General features: G+C 48.2%; 1 protein-coding gene across 1 annotated transcript in view; it reads right to left on the bottom strand.

The window, feature by feature from the left end:
• LOC142186341 (tRNA wybutosine-synthesizing protein 4-like) overlaps window positions 1-24,971 on the bottom strand; it is a gene marked incomplete at its 3' end in the record, with an annotated part of 194,440 nt that overhangs the window by 142,097 nt on the left and 27,372 nt on the right. Inside the window, exons 5-6 of the mRNA XM_075261170.1 lie at window positions 18,578-18,773; window positions 17,500-17,656 (exon numbers count right to left, since the gene is read on the bottom strand). Of these exons, the coding sequence (XP_075117271.1) occupies window positions 17,500-17,656; window positions 18,578-18,773 (353 nt within the window). The remainder of the gene's footprint in view (window positions 1-17,499; window positions 17,657-18,577; window positions 18,774-24,971) is intronic.

Here is a 24,971-nt window from a genome sequence, read left to right as displayed (position 1 = left end):
AGCTTCATCTAATACAGAGGACACGTGAGGGAGGAGCTGCATCTAATACAGAGGACATCAGAGGGTGAGGACACGTGAGGGAGGAGCTGCATCTAATACAGAGGACACGTGAGGGAGGAGCTGCATCTAATACAGAGGACACGTGAGGGAGAAGCTGTATCTAATACAGAGGACATCAGAGAGTGAGGACACGTGAGGGAGGAGCTGCATCTAATACAGAGGACACGTGAGGGAGAAGCTGCATCTAATACACAGGACATCAGAGGGAGAAGCTGCATCTAATAGAGAGGACATCAGAGGGAGAAGCTTCATCTAATACAGAGGACACGTGAGGGAGGAGCTGCATCTAATACAGAGGACATCAGAGGGTGAGGACACGTGAGGGAGGAGCTGCATCTAATACAGAGGACACGTGAGGGAGGAGCTGCATCTAATACAGAGGACACGTGAGGGAGAAGCTGTATCTAATACAGAGGACATCAGAGAGTGAGGACACGTGAGGGAGGAGCTGCATCTAATACAGAGGACACGTGAGGGAGAAGCTGCATCTAATACACAGGACATCAGAGGGAGAAGCTGCATCTAATAGAGAGGACATCAGAGGGAGAAGCTTCATCTAATACAGAGGACATCAGAGGGTGAGGACACATGAGGGAGGAGCTGCATCTAATACAGAGGACACGTGAGGGAGGAGCTGCATCTAATACAGAGGACACGTGAGGGAGGAGCTTCATCTAATACAGAGGACACGTGAGGGAGGAGCTGCATCTAATACAGAGGACATCAGAGGGTGAGGACACGTGAGGGAGGAGCTGCATCTAATACAGAGGACACGTGAGGGAGGAGCTGCATCTAATACAGAGGACATGTGAGGGAGGAGCTTCATCTAATACAGAGGACATCAGAGAGAGAAGCTGCATCTAATACAGAGGACATCAGAGAGAGAAGCTGCATCTAATAGAGAGGACATCAGAGGGAGAAGCTTCATCTAATACAGAGGACACGTGAGGGAGGAGCTGCATCTAATACAGAGGACATCAGAGGGTGAGGACACGTGAGGGAGGAGCTGCATCTAATACAGAGGACACGTGAGGGAGGAGCTTCATCTAATACAGAGGACACGTGAGGGAGGAGCTGCATCTAATACAGAGGACATCAGAGGGTGAGGACACGTGAGGGAGGAGCTGCATCTAATACAGAGGACACGTGAGGGAGGAGCTGCATCTAATACAGAGGACACGTGAGGGAGGAGCTGCATCTAATAGAGAGGACATCAGAGGGTGAGGACACGTGAGGGAGGAGCTGCATCTAACACAAAGGACACGTGAGGGAGGAGCTGCATCTAATACAGAGGACACGTGAGGGAGAAGCTGCATCTAATACAGAGGACATCAGAGGGAGAAGCTGTATCCAATACAGAGGACATCAGAGAGAGAAGCTGCATCTAATACAGAGGACATCAGAGGGAGAAGCTGCATCTAATACACAGGACATCAGAGGGAGAAGCTGCATCTAATACAGAGGACATCAGAGGGTGAGGAAACGTGAGGGAGGAGCTGCATCTAATACAGAGGACACGTGAGGGAGGAGCTGCATCTAATACAGAGGACACGTGAGGGAGAAGCTTCATCTAAAACAGAGGACATCAGAGGAAGAAGCTGCATCTAATACAGAGGACATCAGAGAGAGAAGCTGCATCTAATACAGAGGACATCAGAGGGAGAAGCTGCATCTAATACACAGGACATCAGAGGGAGAAGCTGCATCTAATACAGAGGACATCAGAGGGTGAGGACACGTGAGGGAGGAGCTGCATCTAATACAGAGGACACGTGAGGGAGGAGCTGCATCTAATACAGAGGACACGTGAGGGAGGAGCTGCATCTAATACAGACGACACGTGAGGGAGAAGCTGCATCTAATACAGAGGACATCAGAGGGAGAAGCTGCATCTAATACACAGGACATCAGAGGGAGAAGCTGCATCTAATACAGAGGACATCAGAGGGAGAAGCTGCATCTAATACAGAGGACATCAGAGGGAGAAGCTGCATCTAATACAGAGGACATCAGAGGGTGAGGACACGTGAGGGAGGAGCTGCATCTAATAGAGAGGACACGTGAGGGAGGAGCTGCATCTAATACAGAGGACACGTGAGGGAGGAGCTGCATCTAATACAGAGGACATCAGAGGGAGAAGCTGCATCTAATACAGAGGACATCAGAGAGAGAAGCTGCATCTAATACAGAGGACACGTGAGGGAGAAGCTGCATCTAAGAGAGGACATCAGAGGGAGAAGCTGCATCTAATAGAGAGGACATCAGAGAGAGAAGCTGCATCTAATAGAGAGGACACGTGAGGGAGAACCTGCATCTAATACAGAGGACATCAGAGAGAGAAGCTGCATCTAATACAGAGGACACGTGAGGGAGAAGCTGCATCTAAGAGAGGACATCAGAGGGAGAAGCTGCATCTAATAGAGAGGACATCAGAGAGAGAAGCTGCATCTAATAGAGAGGACATCAGAGAGAGAAGCTGCATCTAATACAGAGGACACGTGAGGGAGAAGCTGCATCTAAGAGAAGACATCAGAGGGAGAAGCTGCATCTAATACAGAGGACATCAGAGAGAGAAGCTGCATCTAATACAGAGGACACGTGAGGGAGAACCTGCATCTAATACAGAGGACATCAGAGAGAGAAGCTGCATCTAATACAGAGGACACGTGAGGGAGAAGCTGCATCTAAGAGAGGACATCAGAGGGAGAAGCTGCATCTAATACAGAGGACATCAGAGGGAGAACCTGCATTTAATAGAGAGGACATCAGAGGGAGAAGCTGCATCTAATACAGAGGACATCAGAGGGAGAACCTGCATCTAATACAGAGGACATCAGAGGGAGAACCTGCATCTAATACAGAGGACATCAGAGGGAGAAGCTGCATCTAATACAGAGGACAGGTAAAGGAGAACCTGCATCTAATACAGAGGACATCAGAGAGAGAAGCTGGATCTAATACAGAGGATATCAGAGGGAGAAGCTGCATCTAATACAGAGGACACGTGAGGGAGAAGCTGCATCTAATAGAGAGGACATCAAAGGGAGAAGCTGCATCTAATACAGAGGACATCAGAGGGAGAACCTGCATCTAATACAGAGGACATTAGAGGGAGAAGCTGCATCTAATACAGAGGACACCAGAGGGAGAAGCTGCATCTAATACAGAGGACATCAGAGGGAGAAGCTGCATCTAATACAGAGGACAGGTAAAGGAGAACCTGCATCTAATACAGAGGACATCAGAGAGAGAAGCTGCATCTAATACAGAGGACACGTGAGGGAGAAGCTGCATCTAAGAGAGGACATCAGAGGGAGAAGCTGCATCTAATACAGAGGACATCAGAGAGAGAAGCTGCATCTAATACACAGGACATCAGAGGGAGAAGCTGCATCTAATACAGAGGACACGTGAGGGAGAAGCTGCATCTAATACAGAGGACATCAGAGGGAGAAGCTGCATCTAATACAGAGGACATCAGAGAGAGAAGCTGCATCTAATACAGAGGACATCAGAGAGAGAAGCTGCATCTAATACAGAGGACACGTGAGGGAGAACCTGCATCTAATACAGAGGACATCAGAGAGAGAAGCTGCATCTAATACAGAGGACACGTGAGGGAGAAGCTGCATCTAAGAGAGGACATCAGAGGGAGAAGCTGCATCTAATACAGAGGACATCAGAGGGAGAACCTGCATTTAATAGAGAGGACATCAGAGGGAGAAGCTGCATCTAATACAGAGGACATCAGAGGGAGAACCTGCATTTAATAGAGAGGACATCAGAGGGAGAACCTGCATCTAATACAGAGGACATCAGAGGGAGAACCTGCATCTAATACAGAGGACATCAGAGGGAGAAGCTGCATCTAATACAGAGGACAGGTAAAGGAGAACCTGCATCTAATACAGAGGACATCAGAGAGAGAAGCTGGATCTAATACAGAGGATATCAGAGGGAGAAGCTGCATCTAATACAGAGGACACGTGAGGGAGAAGCTGCATCTAATAGAGAGGACATCAAAGGGAGAAGCTGCATCTAATACAGAGGACATCAGAGGGAGAACCTGCATCTAATACAGAGGACATTAGAGGGAGAAGCTGCATCTAATACAGAGGACACCAGAGGGAGAAGCTGCATCTAATACAGAGGACATCAGAGGGAGAAGCTGCATCTAATACAGAGGACAGGTAAAGGAGAACCTGCATCTAATACAGAGGACATCAGAGAGAGAAGCTGCATCTAATACAGAGGACACGTGAGGGAGAAGCTGCATCTAAGAGAGGACATCAGAGGGAGAAGCTGCATCTAATACAGAGGACATCAGAGAGAGAAGCTGCATCTAATACACAGGACATCAGAGGGAGAAGCTGCATCTAATACAGAGGACACGTGAGGGAGAAGCTGCATCTAATACAGAGGACATCAGAGGGAGAAGCTGCATCTAATACAGAGGACATCAGAGAGAGAAGCTGCATCTAATACAGAGGACATCAGAGAGAGAAGCTGCATCTAATACAGAGGACATCAGAGGGAGAAGCTGCATCTAATACAGAGGATATTAAAGGGAGAAGCTGCATCTAATACAGAGGACACGTGAGGGAGAAGCTGCATCTAATAGAGAGGACATCAAAGGGAGAAGCTGCATCTAATACAGAGGACATCAGAGGGAGAACCTGCATCTAATATAGAGGACATTAGAGGGAGAAGCTGCATCTAATACAGAGGACAACAGAGGGAGAAGCTGCATCTAATACAGAGGACACCAGAGGGAGAACCTGCATCTAATACAGAGGACATCAGAGGGAGAAGCTGCATCTAATACAGAGGACATCAGAGGGAGAAGCTGCATCTAATAGAGAGGACATCAGAGGGAGAACCTGCATCTAATACAGAGGACATCAGAGGGAGAAGCTGCGTCTAATACAGAGGACACGTGAGGGAGGAGCTGCATCTAATACAGAGGACATCAGAGAGAGAAGCTGCATCTAGTACAGAGGACACGTGAGGGAGAAGCTGCATCTAATAGAGAGGACATCAGAGGGAGGAGCTGCATCTAATACAGAGGACATCAGAGGGAGAAGCTGCATCTAATACAGAGGACATCAGAGGGAGAAGCTGCATCTAATAGAGAGGAAATCAGAGGGAGAAGCTGCATCTAATAGAGAGGACATCAGAGGGAGAACCTGCATCTAATACAGAGGACATCAGAGGGAGAAGCTGCATCTAATACAGAGGACATCAGAGAAAGAACCTGCATCTAATACAGAGGACATCAGAGGGAGAACCTGCATCTAATACAGAGGACATCAGAGGGAGAACCTGCATCTAATATAGAGGACATTAGAGGGAGAAGCTGCATCTAATACAGAGGACAACAGAGGGAGAAGCTGCATCTAATACAGAGGACACCAGAGGGAGAACCTGCATCTAATACAGAGGACATCAGAGGGAGAAGCTGCATCTAATACAGAGGACATCAGAGGGAGAAGCTGCATCTAATAGAGAGGACATCAGAGGGAGAACCTGCATCTAATACAGAGGACATCAGAGGGAGAAGCTGCGTCTAATACAGAGGACACGTGAGGGAGGAGCTGCATCTAATACAGAGGACATCAGAGAGAGAAGCTGCATCTAGTACAGAGGACACGTGAGGGAGAAGCTGCATCTAATAGAGAGGACATCAGAGGGAGGAGCTGCATCTAATACAGAGGACATCAGAGGGAGAAGCTGCATCTAATACAGAGGACATCAGAGGGAGAAGCTGCATCTAATAGAGAGGAAATCAGAGGGAGAAGCTGCATCTAATAGAGAGGACATCAGAGGGAGAACCTGCATCTAATACAGAGGACATCAGAGGGAGAAGCTGCATCTAATACAGAGGACATCAGAGAGAGAACCTGCATCTAATACAGAGGACATCAGAGGGAGAAGCTGCATCTAATACAGAGGACATCAGAGGGAGAAGCTGCATCTAATACAGAGGACACGTGAGGGAGGAGCTGCATCTAATACAGAGGACATCAGAGAGAGAAGCTGCATCTAATACAGAGGACATCAGAGGGAGAACCTGCATCTAATACAGAGGACATCAGAGAGAGAAGCTGCATCTAATACAGAGGACATCAGAGGGAGAAGCTGCATCTAATACAGAGGACATCAGAGGGAGAAGCTGCATCTAATACAGAGGACACGTGAGGGAGGAGCTGCATCTAATACAGAGGACATCAGAGAGAGAAGCTGCATCTAATACAGAGGACATCAGAGGGAGAAGCTGCATCTAATACAGAGGACATCAGAGGGAGAAGCTGCATCTAATACAGAGGACATCAGAGAGAGAAGCTGCATCTAATACAGAGGACATCAGAGGGAGAACCTGCATCTAATACAGAGGACATCAGAGGGAGAAGCTGCATCTAATACAGAGGACATCAGAGAGAGAAGCTGCATCTAATACAGAGGACATCAAAGAGAGAAGCTGCATCTAATACAGAGGACATCAGAGAGAGAAGCTGCATCTAATACAGAGGACATCAGAGGGAGAAGCTGCATCTAATACAGAGGACATCAGAGGGAGAAGCTGCATCTAATACAGAGGACATCAGAGAGAGAAGCTGCATCTAATACAGAGGACATCAGAGAGAGAAGCTGCATCTAATACAGAGGACATCAGAGGGAGAAGCTGCATCTAATAGAGAGGAAATCAGAGGGAGAAGCTGCATCTAAAACAGAGGACATCAGAGGGAGAAGCTGCATCTAATACAGAGGACATCAGAGGGAGAAGCTGCATCTAATACAGAGGACATCAGAGAGAGAAGCTGCATCTAATACAGAGGACACGTGAGGGAGAAGCTGCATCTAATACAGAGGACATCAGAGGGAGAAGCTGCATCTAATACAGAGGACATCAGAGGGAGAAGCTGCATCTAATACAGAGGACACGTGAGGGAGGAGCTGCATCTAATACAGAGGACACGTGAGGGAGAAGCTGCATCTAATAGAGAGGACATCAGAGGGAGAAGCTGCATCTAATACAGAGGACATCAGAGAGAGAACCTGCATCTAATACAGAGGACATCAGAGAGAGAAGCTGCATCTAATACAGAGGACACGTAAGAGAAAAGCTGCATCTAATACAGAGGACATCAGAGAGAGAACCTGCATTTAATACAGAGGACATCAGAGGGAGAAGCTGCATCTAATACAGAGGACATCAGAGGGAGAAGCTGCATCTAATACAGAGGACATCAGAGAGAGAACCTGCATCTAATACAGAGGACATCAGAGGGAGAAGCTGCATCTAATACAGAGGACATCAGAGGGAGAAGCTGCATCTAATACAGAGGACATCAGAGAGAGAAGCTGCATCTAATACAGAGGACAACAGAGGGAGAACCTGCATCTAATACAGAGGACATCAGAGGGAGAAGCTGCATCTAATACAGAGGACATCAGAGGGAGAAGCTGCATCTAATACAGAGGACATCAGAGAGAGAACCTGCATCTAATACAGAGGACATCAGAGAGAGAAGCTGCATCTAATAGAGAGGACATCAGAGGGAGAAGCTGCATCTAATACAGAGGACACGTGAGGGAGAAGCTGCATCTAATAGAGAGGACATCAGAGGGAGGAGCTGCATCTAATAGAGAGGACATAAGAGGGAGAAGCTGCATCTAATGCAGAGAACATCAGAGAGAGAAGCTGCATCTAATAGAGAGGAAATCAGAGGGAGAAGCTGCATCTAATACAGAGGACATCAGAGGGAGAACCTGCATCTAATACAGAGGACATCAAAGAGAGAAGCTGCATCTAATACAGAGGACATCAAAGAGAGAAGCTGCATCTAATACAGAGGACATCAAAGGGAGAAGCTGCATCTAATACAGAGGACATCAGAGAGAGAACCTGCATCTAATACAGAGGACATCAGAGAGAGAAGCTGCATCTAATACAGAGGACATCAGAGGGAGAAGCTGCATCCAATACAGAGGACATCAGAGGGAGAAGCTGCATCTAATACAGAGGACATCAGAGGGAGAAGCTGCATCTAATACAGAGGACATCAAAGAGAGAAGCTACATCTAATACAGAGGACATCAAAGGGAGAAGCTGCATCTAATACAGAGGACATCAGAGAGAGAACCTGCATCTAATACAGAGGACATCAGAGAGAGAAGCTGCATCTAATACAGAGGACATCAGAGGGAGAAGCTGCATCCAATACAGAGGACATCAGAGGGAGAAGCTGCATCTAATACAGAGGACATCAGAGGGAGAAGCTGCATCTAATACAGAGGACATCAAAGAGAGAAGCTACATCTAATACAGAGGACATCAAAGGGAGAAGCTGCATCTAATACAGAGGACATCAGAGAGAGAACCTGCATCTAATACAGAGGACATCAGAGAGAGAAGCTGCATCTAATACAGAGGACATCAGAGGGAGAAGCTGCATCTAATACAGAGGACATCAGAGGGAGAAGCTGCATCTAATACAGAGGACATCAGAGGGAGAAGCTGCATCTAATAGAGAGGAAATCAGAGAGAGAAGCTGCATCTAATACAGAGGACATCAGAGAGAGAAGCTGCATCTAATACAGAGGACATCAGAGGGAGAAGCTGCATCTAATACAGAGGACATCAGAGGGAGAACCTGCATCTAATACAGAGGACATCAGAGGGAGAAGCTGCATCTAATACAGAGGACATCAGAGAGAGAAGCTGCATCTAATACAGAGGACACGTGAGGGAGAAGCTGCATCTAATACAGAGGACATCAGAGAGAGAAGCTGCATCTAATACAGAGGACACGTGAGGGAGAAGCTGCATCTAATACAGAGGACATCAGAGAGAGAAGCTGCATCTAATACAGAGGACACGTGAGGGAGAAGCTGCATCTAATACAGAGGACATCAGCGGGAGAAGCTGCATCTAATACAGAGGACATCAGAGGGAGAACCTACATCTAATACAGAGGACATCAGAGAGAGAAGCTGCATCTAATACAGAGGACATCAGAGAGAGAAGCTGCATCTAATACAGAGGACATCAGAGAGAGAACCTGCATCTAATACAGAGGACATCAGAGGGAGAAGCTGCATCTAATACAGAGGACATCAGAGAGAGAAGCTGCATGTAATACAGAGGACATCAGAGGGAGAAGCTGCATCTAATACAGAGGACATCAGAGGGAGAAGCTGCATCTAATACAGAGGAAATCAGAGAGAGAAGCTGCATCTAATACAGAGGACATCAGAGAGAGAAGCTGCATCTAATACAGAGGACATCAGAGAGAGAAGCTGCATCTAATACAGAGGACATCAGAGGGAGAACCTACATCTAATACAGAGGACATCAGAGGGAGAACCTACATCTAATACAGAGGACATCAGAGGGAGAAGCTGCATCTAATACAGAGGACATCAGAGAGAGAAGCTGCATCTAATACAGAGGACATCAGAGAGAGAAGCCGCATCTAATACAGAGGACATCAGAGAGAGAAGCCGCATCTAATACAGAGGACATCAGAGAGAGAAGCTGCATCTAATACAGAGGACATCAGAGGGAGAAGCAGCATCTAATACAGAGGACATCAGAGGGAGAAGCTGCATCTAATACAGAGGACATCAGAGGGAGAAGCTGCATCTAATACAGAGGACATCAGAGAGAGAAGCTGCATCTAATACAGAGGACATCAGAGGGAGAAGCTGCATCTAATACAGAGGACATCAGAGGGAGAAGCTGCATCTAATACAGAGGACATCAGAGAGAGAAGCTGCATCTAATAGAGAGGAAATCAGAGGGAGAAGCTGCATCTAATACAGAGGACACGTGAGGGAGAAGCTGCATCTAATAGAGAGGACATCAGAGGGAGGAGCTGCATCTAATAGAGAGGAAATCAGAGAGAGAAGCTGCATCTAATACAGAGGACATCAGAGAGAGAACCTGCATCTAATACAGAGGACATCAGAGAGAGAAGCTGCATCTAATACAGAGGACATCAAAGAGAGAAGCTGCATCTAATACAGAGGACATCAAAGGGAGAAGCTGCATCTAATACAGAGGACATCAAAGAGAGAAGCTGCATCTAATACAGAGGACATCAAAGGGAGAAGCTGCATCTAATACAGAGGACATCAGAGAGAGAAGCTGCATCTAATACAGAGGACATCAAAGAGAGAAGCTGCATCTAATAAAGAGGACATCAAAGGGAGAAGCTGCATCTAATACAGAGGACATCAGAGAGAGAACCTGCATCTAATACAGAGGACATCAGAGAGAGAAGCTGAATCTAATACAGAGGACATCAGAGGGAGAAGCTGCATCTAATACAGAGGACATCAGAGGGAGAAGCTGCATCTAATAGAGAGGAAATCAGAGAGAGAAGCTGCATCTAATACAGAGGACATCAGAGAGAGAAGCTGCATCTAATACAGAGGACATCAGAGGGAGAAGCTGCATCTAATACAGAGGACATCAGAGGGAGAACCTGCATCTAATACAGAGGACATCAGAGGGAGAAGCTGCATCTAATACAGAGGACATCAGAGAGAGAAGCTGCATCTAATACAGAGGACACGTGAGGGAGAAGCTGCATCTAATACAGAGGACATCAGAGAGAGAAGCTGCATCTAATACAGAGGACACGTGAGGGAGAAGCTGCATCTAATACAGAGGACATCAGCGGGAGAAGCTGCATCTAATACAGAGGACATCAGAGGGAGAACCTACATCTAATACAGAGGACATCAGAGAGAGAAGCTGCATCTAATACAGAGGACATCAGAGAGAGAAGCTGCATCTAATACAGAGGACATCAGAGAGAGAACCTGCATCTAATACAGAGGACATCAGAGGGAGAAGCTGCATCTAATACAGAGGACATCAGAGAGAGAAGCTGCATCTAATACAGAGGACATCAGAGGGAGAAGCTGCATCTAATACAGAGGACATCAGAGGGAGAAGCTGCATCTAATACAGAGGACATCAGAGAGAGAAGCTGCATCTAATACAGAGGACATCAGAGAGAGAAGCTGCATCTAATACAGAGGACATCAGAGAGAGAAGCTGCATCTAATACAGAGGACATCAGAGAGAGAACCTGCATCTAATACAGAGGACATCAGAGGGAGAAGCTGCATCTAATACAGAGGACATCAGAGAGAGAAGCTGCATCTAATACAGAGGACATCAGAGGGAGAAGCTGCATCTAATACAGAGGACATCAGAGGGAGAAGCTGCATCTAATACAGAGGACATCAGAGGGAGAAGCTGCATCTAATACAGAGGACATCAGAGGGAGAACCTGCATCTAATACAGAGGACATCAGAGGGAGAACCTGCATCTAATACAGAGGACATCAGAGGGAGAGGAAATGTATCATCCCCTAACACGTGGAGAGATCTATATCATCCTGTAACACGTGGAGAGATCTATATCATCCTGTAACACGTGGAGAGATCTATATCATCCTGTAACACGTGGAGAGCTCTATATCATGCTGTAACACGTGGAGAGATCTATATCATCCTGTAACACGTGGAGAGATCTATATCATCCTGTAACACGTGGAGAGATCTATATCATCCTGTAACACGTGGAGAGATCTATATCATCCTGTAACACGTGGAGAGATCTATAGCATCCTGTAACACATGGAGAGATCTATATCATCCTGTAACACGTGGAGAGATCTACATCATCCTGTAACATGTGGAGAGATCTACATCATCCTGTAACACGAGGAGAGATCTATATCATCCTGTAACACGTGGAGAGATCTATATCATCCTGTAACACGAGGAGAGATCTATATCATCCTGTAACACGTGGAGAGATCTATATCATCCTGTAACACGTGGAGAGATCTATATCATGCTGTAACACGTGGAGAGATCTATATCATCCTGTAACACGTGGAGAGATCTATATCATCCTATACGTGGAGAGATCTATATCATCCTACACATGGAGAGATCTATATCATCCTGTAACACGTGGAGAGATCTATATCATCCTGTAACACGAGGAGAGATCTATATCATCCTGTAACACGAGGAGAGATCTATATCATCCTGTAACACGAGGAGAGCTCTATATCATCCTGTAACACGTGGAGAGATCTATATCATCCTGTAACACGTGGAGAGATCTATATCATCCTGTAACACGTGGAGAGATCTATATCATCCTGTAACACGAGGAGAGATCTATATCATCCTGTAACACGTGGAGAGATCTATATCATCCTGTAACACATGGAGAGATCTATATCATCCTGTAACACGTGGAGAGATCTATAACATCCTGTAACACGTGGAGAGATATATATCATCTTGTAACACGTGGAGAGATCTATATCATCCTGTAACACGTGGAGAGATCTATATCATCCTGTAACACGTGGAGAGATCTTTATCATCCTGTAACACGTGGAGAGATATATATCATCCTGTAACACTTGGAGAGATCTATATCATCCTGTAACACGTGGAGAGATATATATCATCCTGTAACACGTGGAGAGATCTATATCATCCTGTAACACGTGGAGAGATCTATATCTTCCTGTAACACGTGGAGAGATCTATATCATCCTGTAACACGAGGAGATATCTATATCATCCTGTAACACGAGGAGAGATCTTTATCATCCTGTAAAACGAGGAGAGATCTTTATCATCCTGTAACACGTGGAGAGATCTATATCATCCTGTAACACGAGGGGAGATCTATAGCATCCTGTAACACGTGGAGAGATCAAAAGCATCCTGTAACAAGTGGAGAGATCTATATCATCCTGTAACACGTGGAGAGATCTATATCATCCTGTAACACGTGGAGAGATCTACATCATCCTGTAACACGTGGAGAGATCTATATCATCCTGTAACACGTGGAGAGATCTATATCATCCTGTAACACGAGGAGAGATCTATATCATGCTGTAAAACGAGGAGAGATCTTTATCATCCTGTAACACGTGGAGAGATCTATATCATCCTGTAACACGAGGAGAGATCTATAGCATCCTGTAACACGTGGAGAGATCTATAGCATCCTGTAACACGTGGAGAGATCTATATCATTCTGTAACACGTGGAGAGATCTATATCATCCTGTAACACGTAGAGAGATCTATATCATCCTGTAACACGTGGAGAGATCTATATCATCCTGTAACACGTGGAGAGATCTATATCATCCTGTAACACGAGGAGAGATCTATATCATCCTACACGAGGAGAGATCTATATCATCCTGTAACACGTGGAGAGATCTATATCATCCTGTAACACGTGGAGAGATCTATATCATGCTGTAACACGTGGAGAGATCTATATCATCCTACACGTGGAGAGATCTATATCATCCTACACATGGAGAGATCTATATCATCCTGTAACACGTGGAGAGATCTATATCATCCTGTAACAAGAGGAGAGACCTATATCATCCTGTAACACGTGGAGAGATCTATATCATCCTGTAACACGTGGAGAGATCTATATCATCCTGTAACACGAAAGAGATCTATATCATCCTGTAACACGTGGAGAGATCTATATCATCCTGTAACACGTGGAGAGATCTATATCATCCTGTAACACGTGGAGAGATCTATATCATCCTGTAACACGAGGAGAGATCTATATCATCCTACACGTGGAGAGATCTATATCATCCTGTAACACGTGGAGAGATCTATATCATCCTGTAACACGTGGAGAGATCTATATCATCCTGTAACACGTGGAGAGATCTATATCATCCTGTAACACGTGGAGAGATCTATATCATCCTGTAACACGTGGAGAGATCTACTGTATATCATCCTGTAACACGTGGAAAGATCTATATCATCCTGTAACACGTGGAGAGATCTATATCATCCTGTAACACGTGGAGAGATATATATCATCCTGTAACACGAGGAGAGATTTATATCATCCTGTAACATGTGGAGAGATCTATATCATCCTGTAACACATGGAGAGATCTATATCATCCTGTAACACGAGGAGAGATCTATATCATCCTGTAACACGTGGAAAGATCTATATCATCCTGTAACACGTGGAGAGTTCTATATCATGCTGTAACACGAGTAGAGATCTATATCATCCTGTAACACGTGGAGAGATCTATATCATGCTGTAACACGAGGAGAGATCTATATCATCCTGTAACACGTGGAGAGATCTATATCATCCTGTAACACGTGGAGAGATCTATATCATCCTGTAACACGAGGAGAGATCTATATCATCCTACACGAGGAGAGATCTATATCATCCTGTAACACGTGGAGAGATCTATATCATCCTGTAACACGTGGAGAGATCTATATCATGCTGTAACACGTGGAGAGATCTATATCATCCTACACGTGGAGAGATCTATATCATCCTACACATGGAGAGATCTATATCATCCTGTAACACGTGGAGAGATCTATATCATCCTGTAACAAGAGGAGAGACCTATATCATCCTGTAACACGTGGAGAGATCTATATCATCCTGTAACACGTGGAGAGATCTATATCATCCTGTAACACGAAAGAGATCTATATCATCCTGTAACACGTGGAGAGATCTATATCATCCTGTAACACGTGGAGAGATCTATATCATCCTGTAACACGTGGAGAGATCTATATCATCCTGTAACACGAGGAGAGATCTATATCATCCTACACGTGGAGAGATCTATATCATCCTGTAACACGTGGAGAGATCTATATCATCCTGTAACACGTGGAGAGATCTATATCATCCTGTAACACGTGGAGAGATCTATATCATCCTGTAACACGTGGAGAGATCTATATCATCCTGTAACACGTGGAGAGATCTACTGTATATCATCCTGTAACACGTGGAAAGATCTATATCATCCTGTAACACGTGGAGAGATCTATATCATCCTGTAACACGTGGAGAGTTCTATATCATCCTGTAACACGTGGAGAGATCTATATTGTTAGGATCACATCTTCCATCTTGTATTCTGTCAGCCATTTTGTAAGCTTTTTCTTATATGAGCTTCATAAGGATGTCTGTTTAGAGTTTAAGAGACCCCTTTAGGGGATAAGGTGTGTGGAATGTTGATGGTTGGGTTATAACTCCTTATCTGTTTGTGGTGAGAATCTCATAACAGGTTCTATAACCAGTTGACCCTTAGCCACAAACCGGACTGGACAGATAGCATGTGATCATTATCTCTCGTGCTGTGATATATACATCTAGAATTAGTGTAAGATGTTGGTTTACACATAAATATTGTAAATTCTTCTGTATGTCATGAGAAAGGTCATCCCAGGTTGGAGTATAATAATGAGATGCGGAACTTATCCAATAGTCATGTGCCACAGCTTATGTATAACCAATCGGGTCAAAGTCCAACCTGCTTATGTTTGTATAAATGCTAACTTTCTGTAACAATAAATCAGAATCCATTTTGATACACGACTACCATGTGTCTTGTGGTTCTCCAGGCTAAGATGGCGGAGGCTGATCTTGGCCTGTTAATTAATTTTCCTTTACAGACAGCATATCTCTGGGGTATTATGATTTGACCTCAACAATATCATCCTGTAACACGTGGAGAGATCTATATCATCCTGTAACACGTGGAGAGATCTATATCATCCTGTAACACGTGGAGAGATCTATATCATCCTGTAACACGTGGAGAGATCTATATCATCCTGTAACACGTGGAGAGATCTATATCATCCTGTAACACGTGGGGAGATCTATATCATCCTGTAACACGAGGAGAGATCTATATCATGCTGTAAAACGAGGAGAGATCTTTATCATCCTGTAACACGTGGAGAGATCTATATCATCCTGTAACACGTGGAGAGTTCTATATCATCCTGTAACACGTGGAGAGATCTATATCATCCTGTAACACGTGGAGAGATCTATATCATCCTGTAACACGTGGAGAGATCTATATCATCCTGTAACACGTGGAGAGTTCTATATCATCCTGTAACACGTGGAGAGATCTAGATCATGCTGTAACACGAGGAGAGATCTTTATCATCCTGTAACACGTGGAGAGATCTATATCATCCTGTAACACGTGGAGAGATCTATATCATCCTGTAACACGTGGAGAGATCTATATCATCCTGTAACACGTGGAGAGCTCTATATCATGCTGTAACACGTGGAGAGATCTATATCATGCTGTAACACGTGGAGAGATCTATATCATCCTGTAACACGTGGAGAGATCTATATCATCCTGTAACACGTGGAGAGATCTATATCATGCTGTAACACGAGGAGAGATCTATATCATCCTGTAACACGTGGAGAGATCTACATCATCCTGTAACACGAGGAGATATCTATATCATCCTGTAACACGTGGAGAGATCTATATCATCCTGTAACACGTGGAGAGATCTATATCATCCTGTAACACGTGGAGAGATCTATATCATCCTGTAACACGTGGAGAGATCTATATCATCCTGTAACACGTGGAGAGATCTATATCATCCTGTAACACGTGGAGAGATCTATATCATCCTGTAACACGTGGAGAGATCTATATCATCCTGTAACACGTGGAGAGATCTATATCATCCTGTAACACGTGGAGAGATCTATATCATCCTGTAACACGTGGAGAGATCTATATCATGCTGTAACACGAGGAGAGATCTACATCATCCTGTAACACGTGGAGAGATCTACATCATCCTGTAACACGAGGAGATATCTATATCATCCTGTAACACGAGGAGAGATCTATATCATCCTGTAACACGTGGAGAGATCTATATCATCCTGTAACACGTGGAGAGATCTATATCATCCTGTAACACGTGGAGATATCTATATCATCCTGTAACACGTGGAGAGATCTATATCATCCTGTAACACGTGGAGAGATCTATATCATCCTGTAACACGTGGAGAGATCTATATCATCCTGTAACACGTGGAGAGATCTATATCATCCTGTAACACGTGGAGAGATCTATATCATCCTCTAGATTAGTTTTCCTGACACTCATCGCATAGGGGCTCACCTATATTTGTGTAGGGTTTCCTAGAGGGGTGTGGTCTGTCTGCCCCTATACTGTGTTCAGTTGGGGCTATTAATGAGGGTCAGTTGCCCCTGCCCCCCCACCACACCCATCAGTGTAACGTCTAATAGATTTTAGTTGTCTAACTTGGTCCTTCTGTTACATTTTTCTCGTTCTCCAGCGATTCTGAGCAAGAAATAAATGCAGTGACCCAATCAGGACCATGAGCAGGGCCATGAGGCCATTTTGGGGTCACCTGCCATGGGGGAGGGGGGGTCATGAGGCCATTGTGGAGTTACCTGTCATAGAGGGCGAGGCCATGAGGCCATTTTGGGGGTCACCTACCATGGGGGGTCATGAGGAGATTGTGGAGTTACCTACCGTGCAGGGTCCATATAGCACAGCACTACTTCGGCCAGGATGAGGGTGGGACAATCCCACTGCAGACCTGCACCTTCCAATGCGGAGTCCAGAGCAACAACGTCACCGAGATTCACCCCAATCAGCTTGTAACCCTGAGAGTCCAGGACCACGGAGCCTAAGACACGAGACAATGGCATGTAGCAGAAATATGGGCGGAGTACAGACCGGTGCAGGACAGGGCACACATGGTGGACATGGGGCAGCACTCAGTCAGATGTTCAGCCCCGCCTTGTAGGAGAATCGGATCTGCCCCTTGGTCACAAAGCATCACATCCCACCGGAGTGTCCTAAGCACCCGACATCTCCTATCACAAGGTAGTGCAGAGTATCTGAGTCACAGGTTACAGGTTCCCCCAGGTACCCCAAAAAATGGAAAATATTCTACAGGCAATCCTTAATGACAAAAATCAAATATGATGTTCCCACAATTGTGTCATGGAGTTGGGGAGAGATCCTTCACTGTCACTCATATGTTGGGTTGTCCTCTGGAAGGCCGGAGATGACGCAGCAGGAGTGGCCTTATATGGGGCTATTAAAGGGGGACATTAAAATGTGTGGGGGAGGGGCACCAATCTATTAAACGTGTCCTGAGTGAACATCTATGATGGCTGCCACATACAGGACAGAAGCTGCGCAGTAAGAACGAGCCAGAAATAGAAGGGTTAATAGTCAATTATAGGAAGTGACTGACGAGGAGAAAATGTAAGTCCCCGATATTTGGTGTGACCTTTGGCCTTAGTACAGTCAGGGTTTGGCAGCTCAGCAGGGACATTGATCCCCATCTTGGAGCACAAAGCCCAGATCTTCTGTAGACTTGCTCCAATCCGTCTGCCTCTTCATGCCATCCAAGACAGACTGAGCTATATCTATGGGGGCGGGATCATTCCAGGACTCCCAAGGGCAAAGGTCACATGAAATATTCACAGCACTTATTTATTAACCCTTCTATTTCTGGAAGTGTTCTTATTATGCAGCATTTTTTTCCACAGATGCCTAGAACTATTGCACATCACTGCAGGTACAGACACCCACCAACCTTTACCATTGCCACCACCAGGGGGCGTTTGGTTCCTCAGAAGACTCTTCAGGGCCTCAGTCCTTTCAATCAGGAGCTGCTTACGCCGAACCACGGCAGGGAAATCCACCTCATAGACAGAAGTGGTGTCCGGAACATCGGTCCAACCGCACAGACGGAAGTAGAGGGAGTCAAAGCCACAGCCGAGGCTGAGAACCTGCACAACATCACCAACAGGGGGGGTAACAAAGAGGGGGTGATAGAATAAGAAGGTATGGCAGGAGAAGGGGCTGTACTGAAGGTAATGAGGAGGGGCTGTAGTGAGGGTAATGAGGAGGGGCTGTAGTGGGGGTAATGAGGAGGGGCTGTAGTGGGGGTAATGAGGAGGGGCTGTAGTGAGGGTAATGAGGAGGGGCTGTAGTGAAGGTAATGAGGAGGGGCTGTAGTGACGGTAATGAGGAGGGGCTGTAGTGAGGGTAATGAGGAGGGGCTGTAGTGAGGGTAATGAGGAGGGGCTGTAGTGAGGGTAATGAGGAGGGGCTGTAGTGGGGGTAATGAGGAGGGGCTGTAGTGAGGGTAATGAGGAGGGGCTGTAGTGGGGGTAATGAGGAGGGGCTGTAGTGGGGGTAATGAGGAGGGGCTGTAGTGAGGGTAATGAGGAGGGGCTGTAGTGGGGGTAATGAGGAGGGGCTGTAGTGGGGGTAATGAGGAGGGGCTGTAGTGAGGGTAATGAGGAGGGGCTGTAGTGAGGGTAATGAGGAGGGGCTGTAGTGAAGGTAATGAGGAGGGGCTGTAGTGACGGTAATGAGGAGGGGCTGTAGTGACGGTAATGAGGAGGGGCTGTAGTGGGGGTAATGAGGAGGGGCTGTAGTGACGGTAATGAGGAGGGGTTGTAGTGACGGTAATGAGGAGGGGCTGTAGTGGGGGTAATGAGGAGGGGCTGTAGTGGGGGTAATGAGGAGGGGCTGTAGTGACGGTAATGAGGAGGGGCTGTAGTGAGGGTAATGAGGAGGGGCTGTAGTGAGGGTAATGAGGAGGGGCTGTAGTGACGGTAATGAGGAGGGGCTGTAGTGACGGTAATGAGGAGGGGCTGTAGTGAGGGTAATGAGGAGGGGCTGTAGTGACAGTAATGAGGAGGGGCTGTAGTGAGGGTAATGAGGAGGGGCTGTAGTGACAGTAATGAGGAGGGGCTGTAGTGACGGTAATGAGGAGGGGCTGTAGTGACGGTAATGAGGAGGGGCTGTAGTGACGGTAATGAGGAGGGGCTGTAGTGAGGGTAATGAGGAGGGGCTGTAGTGGGGGTAATGAGGAGGGGCTGTAGTGGGGGTAATGAGGAGGGGCTGTAGTGGGGGTAATGAGAAGGGGCTGTAGTGACGGTAATGAGGAGGGGCTGTAGTGACGGTAATGAGGAGGGGCTGTAGTGACGGTAATGAGGAGGGGCTGTAGTGAGGGTAATGAGGAGGGGCTGTAGTGACGGTAATGAGGAGGGGCTGTAGTGACGGTAATGAGGAGGGGCTGTAGTGAGGGTAATGAGGAGGGGCTGTAGTGGGGGTAATGAGGAGGGGCTGTAGTGGGGGTAATGAGGAGGGGCTGTAGTGGGGGTAATGAGAAGGGGCTGTAGTGACGGTAATGAGGAGGGGCTGTAGTGACGGTAATGAGGAGGGGCTGTAGTGACGGTAATGAGGAGGGGCTGTAGTGGGGGTAATGAGGAGGGGCTGTAGTGAGGGTAATGAGGAGGGGCTGTAGTGGGGGTAATGAGGAGGGGCTGTAGTGACGGTAATGAGGAGGGGCTGTAGTGGGGGTAATGAGGAGGGGCTGTAGTGACGGTAATGAGGAGGGGCTGTAGTGGGGGTAATGAGGAGGGGCTGTAGTGGGGGTAATGAGGAGGGGCTGTAGTGGGGGTAATGAGGAGGGGCTGTAGTGACGGTAATGAGGAGGGGCTGTAGTGGGGGTAATGAGGAGGGGCTGTAGTGAGGGTAATGAGGAGGGGCTGTAGTGACGGTAATGAGGAGGGGCTGTAGTGACGGTAATGAGGAGGGGCTGTAGTGAAGGTAATGAGGAGGGGCTGTAGTGAGGGTAATGAGGAGGGGCTGTAGTGAAGGTAATGAGGAGGGGCTGTAGTGACGGTAATGAGGAGGGGCTGTAGTGAGGGTAATGAGGAGGGGCTGTAGTGACGGTAATGAGGAGGGGCTGTAGTGACGGTAATGAGGAGGGGCTGTAGTGAGGGTAATGAGGAGGGGCTGTAGTGGGGGTAATGAGGAGGGGCTGTAGTGACGGTAATGAGGAGGGGCTGTAGTGGGGGTAATGAGGAGGGGCTGTAGTGAGGGTAATGAGGAGGGGCTGTAGTGAGGGTAATGAGGAGGGGCTGTAGTGAGGGTAATGAGGAGGGGCTGTAGTGGGGGTAATGAGGAGGGGCTGTAGTGAGGGTAATGAGGAGGGGCTGTAGTGGGGGTAATGAGGAGGGGCTGTAGTGGGGGTAATGAGGAGGGGCTGTAGTGAGGGTAATGAGGAGGGGCTGTAGTGGGGGTAATGAGGAGGGGCTGTAGTGAGGGTAATGAGGAGGGGCTGTAGTGAAGGTAATGAGGAGGGGCTGTAGTGACGGTAATGAGGAGGGGCTGTAGTGACGGTAATGAGGAGGGGCTGTAGAGAGGGTAATGAGGAGGGGCTGTAGTGACGGTAATGAGGAGGGGCTGTAGTGACGGTAATGAGGAGGGGCTGTAGTGAGGGTAATGAGGAGGGGCTGTAGTGAGGGTAATGAGGAGGGGCTGTAGTGGGGGTAATGAGGAGGGGCTGTAGTGGGGGTAATGAGGAGGGGCTGTAGTGGGGGTAATGAGGAGGGGCTGTAGTGACGGTAATGAGGAGGGGCTGTAGTGACGGTAATGAGGAGGGGCTGTAGTGACGGTAATGAGGAGGGGCTGTAGTGGGGGTAATGAGGAGGGGCTGTAGTGAGGGTAATGAGGAGGGGCTGTAGTGGGGGTAATGAGGAGGGGCTGTAGTGACGGTAATGAGGAGGGGCTGTAGTGGGGGTAATGAGGAGGGGCTGTAGTGACGGTAATGAGGAGGGGCTGTAGTGGGGGTAATGAGGAGGGGCTGTAGTGGGGGTAATGAGGAGGGGCTGTAGTGGGGGTAATGAGGAGGGGCTGTAGTGACGGTAATGAGGAGGGGCTGTAGTAGGGGTAATGAGGAGGGGCTGTAGTGAGGGTAATGAGGAGGGGCTGTAGTGACGGTAATGAGGAGGGGCTGTAGTGACGGTAATGAGGAGGGGCTGTAGTGAAGGTAATGAGGAGGGGCTGTAGTGAGGGTAATGAGGAGGGGCTGTAGTGAAGGTAATGAGGAGGGGCTGTAGTGACGGTAATGAGGAGGGGCTGTAGTGAGGGTAATGAGGAGGGGCTGTAGTGACGGTAATGAGGAGGGGCTGTAGTGACGGTAATGAGGAGGGGCTGTAGTGAGGGTAATGAGGAGGGGCTGTAGTGGGGGTAATGAGGAGGGGCTGTAGTGACGGTAATGAGGAGGGGCTGTAGTGGGGGTAATGAGGAGGGGCTGTAGTGAGGGTAATGAGGAGGGGCTGTAGTGACGGTAATGAGGAGGGGCTGTAGTGAGGGTAATGAGGAGGGGCTGTAGTGAGGGTAATGAGGAGGGGCTGTAGTGGGGGTAATGAGGAGGGGCTGTAGTGACGGTAATGAGGAGGGGCTGTAGTGAAGGTAATGAGGAGGGGCTGTAGTGACGGTAATGAGGAGGGGCTGTAGTGAGAGTAATGAGGAGGGGCTGTACTGAAGGTAATGAGGAGGGGCTGTAGTGACGGTAATGAGGAGGGGCTGTAGTGAAGGTAATGAGGAGGGGCTGTAGTGACGGTAATGAGGAGGGGCTGTAGTGACGGTAATGAGGAGGGGCTGTAGTGAGGGTAATGAGGAGGGGCTGTAGTGACGGTAATGAGGAGGGGCTGTAGTGACGGTAATGAGGAGGGGCTGTAGTGAGGGTAATGAGGAGGGGCTGTAGTGGGGGTAATGAGGAGGGGCTGTAGTGAGGGTAATGAGGAGGGGCTGTAGTGGGGGTAATGAGGAGGGGCTGTAGTGAGGGTAATGAGGAGGGGCTGTAGTGGGGGTAATGAGGAGGGGCTGTAGTGGGGGTAATGAGGAGGGGCTGTAGTGAGGGTAATGAGGAGGGGCTGTAGTGAGGGTAATGAGGAGGGGCTGTAGTGGGGGTAATGAGGAGGGGCTGTAGTGAGGGTAATGAGGAGGGGCTGTAGTGACGGTAATGAGGAGGGGCTGTAGTGAGGGTAATGAGGAGGGGCTGTAGTGACGGTAATGAGGAGGGGCTGTAGTGACGGTAATGAGGAGGGGCTGTAGTGAGGGTAATGAGGAGGGGCTGTAGTGGGGGTAATGAGGAGGGGCTGTAGTGACGGTAATGAGGAGGGGCTGTAGTGACGGTAATGAGGAGGGGCTGTAGTGGGGGTAATGAGGAGGGGCTGTAGTGAAGGTAATGAGGAGGGGCTGTAGTGACGGTAATGAGGAGGGGCTGTAGTGACGGTAATGAGGAGGGGCTGTAGTGACGGTAATGAGGAGGGGCTGTAGTGAGGGTAATGAGGAGGGGCTGTAGTGGGGGTAATGAGGAGGGGCTGTAGTGGGGGTAATGAGGAGGGGCTGTAGTGGGGGTAATGAGGAGGGGCTGTAGTGAGGGTAATGAGGAGGGGCTGTAGTGACGGTAATGAGGAGGGGCTGTAGTGAGGGTAATGAGGAGGGGCTGTAGTGGGGGTAATGAGGAGGGGCTGTAGTGGGGGTAATGAGGAGGGGCTGTAGTGACGGTAATGAGGAGGGGCTGTAGTGAGGGTAATGAGGAGGGGCTGTAGTGACGGTAATGAGGAGGGGCTGTAGTGACGGTAATGAGGAGGGGCTGTAGTGAGGGTAATGAGGAGGGGCTGTAGTGACGGTAATGAGGAGGGGCTGTAGTGACGGTAATGAGGAGGGGCTGTAGTGGGGGTAATGAGGAGGGCTGTAGTGACGGTAATGAGGAGGGGCTGTAGTGAAGGTAATGAGGAGGGGCTGTAGTGACGGTAATGAGGAGGGGCTGTAGTGACGGTAATGAGGAGGGGCTGTAGTGAGGGTAATGAGGAGGGGCTGTAGTGGGGGTAATGAGGAGGGGCTGTAGTGGGGGTAATGAGGAGGGGCTGTAGTGAGGGTAATGAGGAGGGGCTGTAGTGACGGTAATGAGGAGGGGCTGTAGTGACGGTAATGAGGAGGGGCTGTAGTGACGGTAATGAGGAGGGGCTGTAGTGACGGTAATGAGGAGGGGCTGTAGTAAGGGTAATGAGGAGGGGCTGTAGTGACGGTAATGAGGAGGGGCTGTAGTGGGGGTAATGAGGAGGGGCTGTAGTGACGGTAATGAGGAGGGGCTGTAGTGACGGTAATGAGGAGGGGCTGTACTGAAGGTAATGAGGAGGGGCTGTAGTGAGGGTAATGAGGAGGGGCTGTAGTGGGGGTAATGAGGAGGGGCTGTAGTAACGGTAATGAGGAGGGGCTGTAGTGACGGTAATGAGGAGGGGCTGTAGTAAGGGTAATGAGGAGGGGCTGTAGTGACGGTAATGAGGAGGGGCTGTAGTGACGGTAATGAGGAGGGGCTGTAGTGACGGTAATGAGGAGGGGCTGTAGTGGGGGTAATGAGGAGGGGCTGTAGTGGGGGTAATGAGGAGGGGCTGTAGTGACGGTAATGAGGAGGGGCTGTAGTGAGGGTAATGAGGAGGGGCTGTAGTGACGGTAATGAGGAGGGGCTGTAGTGGGGGTAATGAGGAGGGGCTGTAGTGACGGTAATGAGGAGGGGCTGTAGTGAAGGTAATGAGGAGGGGTTGTAGTGACGGTAATGAGGAGGGGCTGTAGTGGGGGAAATGAGGAGGGGCCGTAGTGAGGGTAATGAGGAGGGGCTGTAGTGACGGTAATGAGGAGGGGCTGTAGTGACGGTAATGAGGAGGGGCTGTAGTGGGGGTAATGAGGAGGGGCTGTAGTGGGGGTAATGAGGAGGGGCTGTAGTGAGGGTAATGAGGAGGGGCTGTAGTGGGGGTAATGAGGAGGGGCTGTAGTGAGGGTAATGAGGAGGGGCTGTAGTGGGGGTAATGAGGAGGGGCTGTAGTGACGGTAATGAGGAGGGGCTGTAGTGGGGGTAATGAGGAGGGGCTGTAGTGACGGTAATGAGGAGGGGCTGTAGTGAGGGTAATGAGGAGGGGCTGTAGTGACGGTAATGAGGAGGGGCTGTAGTGAGGGTAATGAGGAGGGGCTGTAGTGGGGGTAATGAGGAGGGGCTGTAGTGACGGTAATGAGGAGGGGCTGTAGTGAGGGTAATGAGGAGGGGCTGTAGTGAGGGTAATGAGGAGGGGCTGTAGTGAAGGTAATGAGGAGGGGTTGTAGTGACGGTAATGAGGAGGGGC

This window comes from Leptodactylus fuscus (genome assembly GCF_031893055.1).
Source record: "Leptodactylus fuscus isolate aLepFus1 chromosome 2 unlocalized genomic scaffold, aLepFus1.hap2 SUPER_2_unloc_4, whole genome shotgun sequence".
Classification (NCBI taxonomy): domain Eukaryota; kingdom Metazoa; phylum Chordata; class Amphibia; order Anura; family Leptodactylidae; genus Leptodactylus; species Leptodactylus fuscus.
The sequence above is the reverse complement of the archived record's forward strand: the minus strand, read 5'-3'. Positions and strand labels throughout refer to the sequence as shown.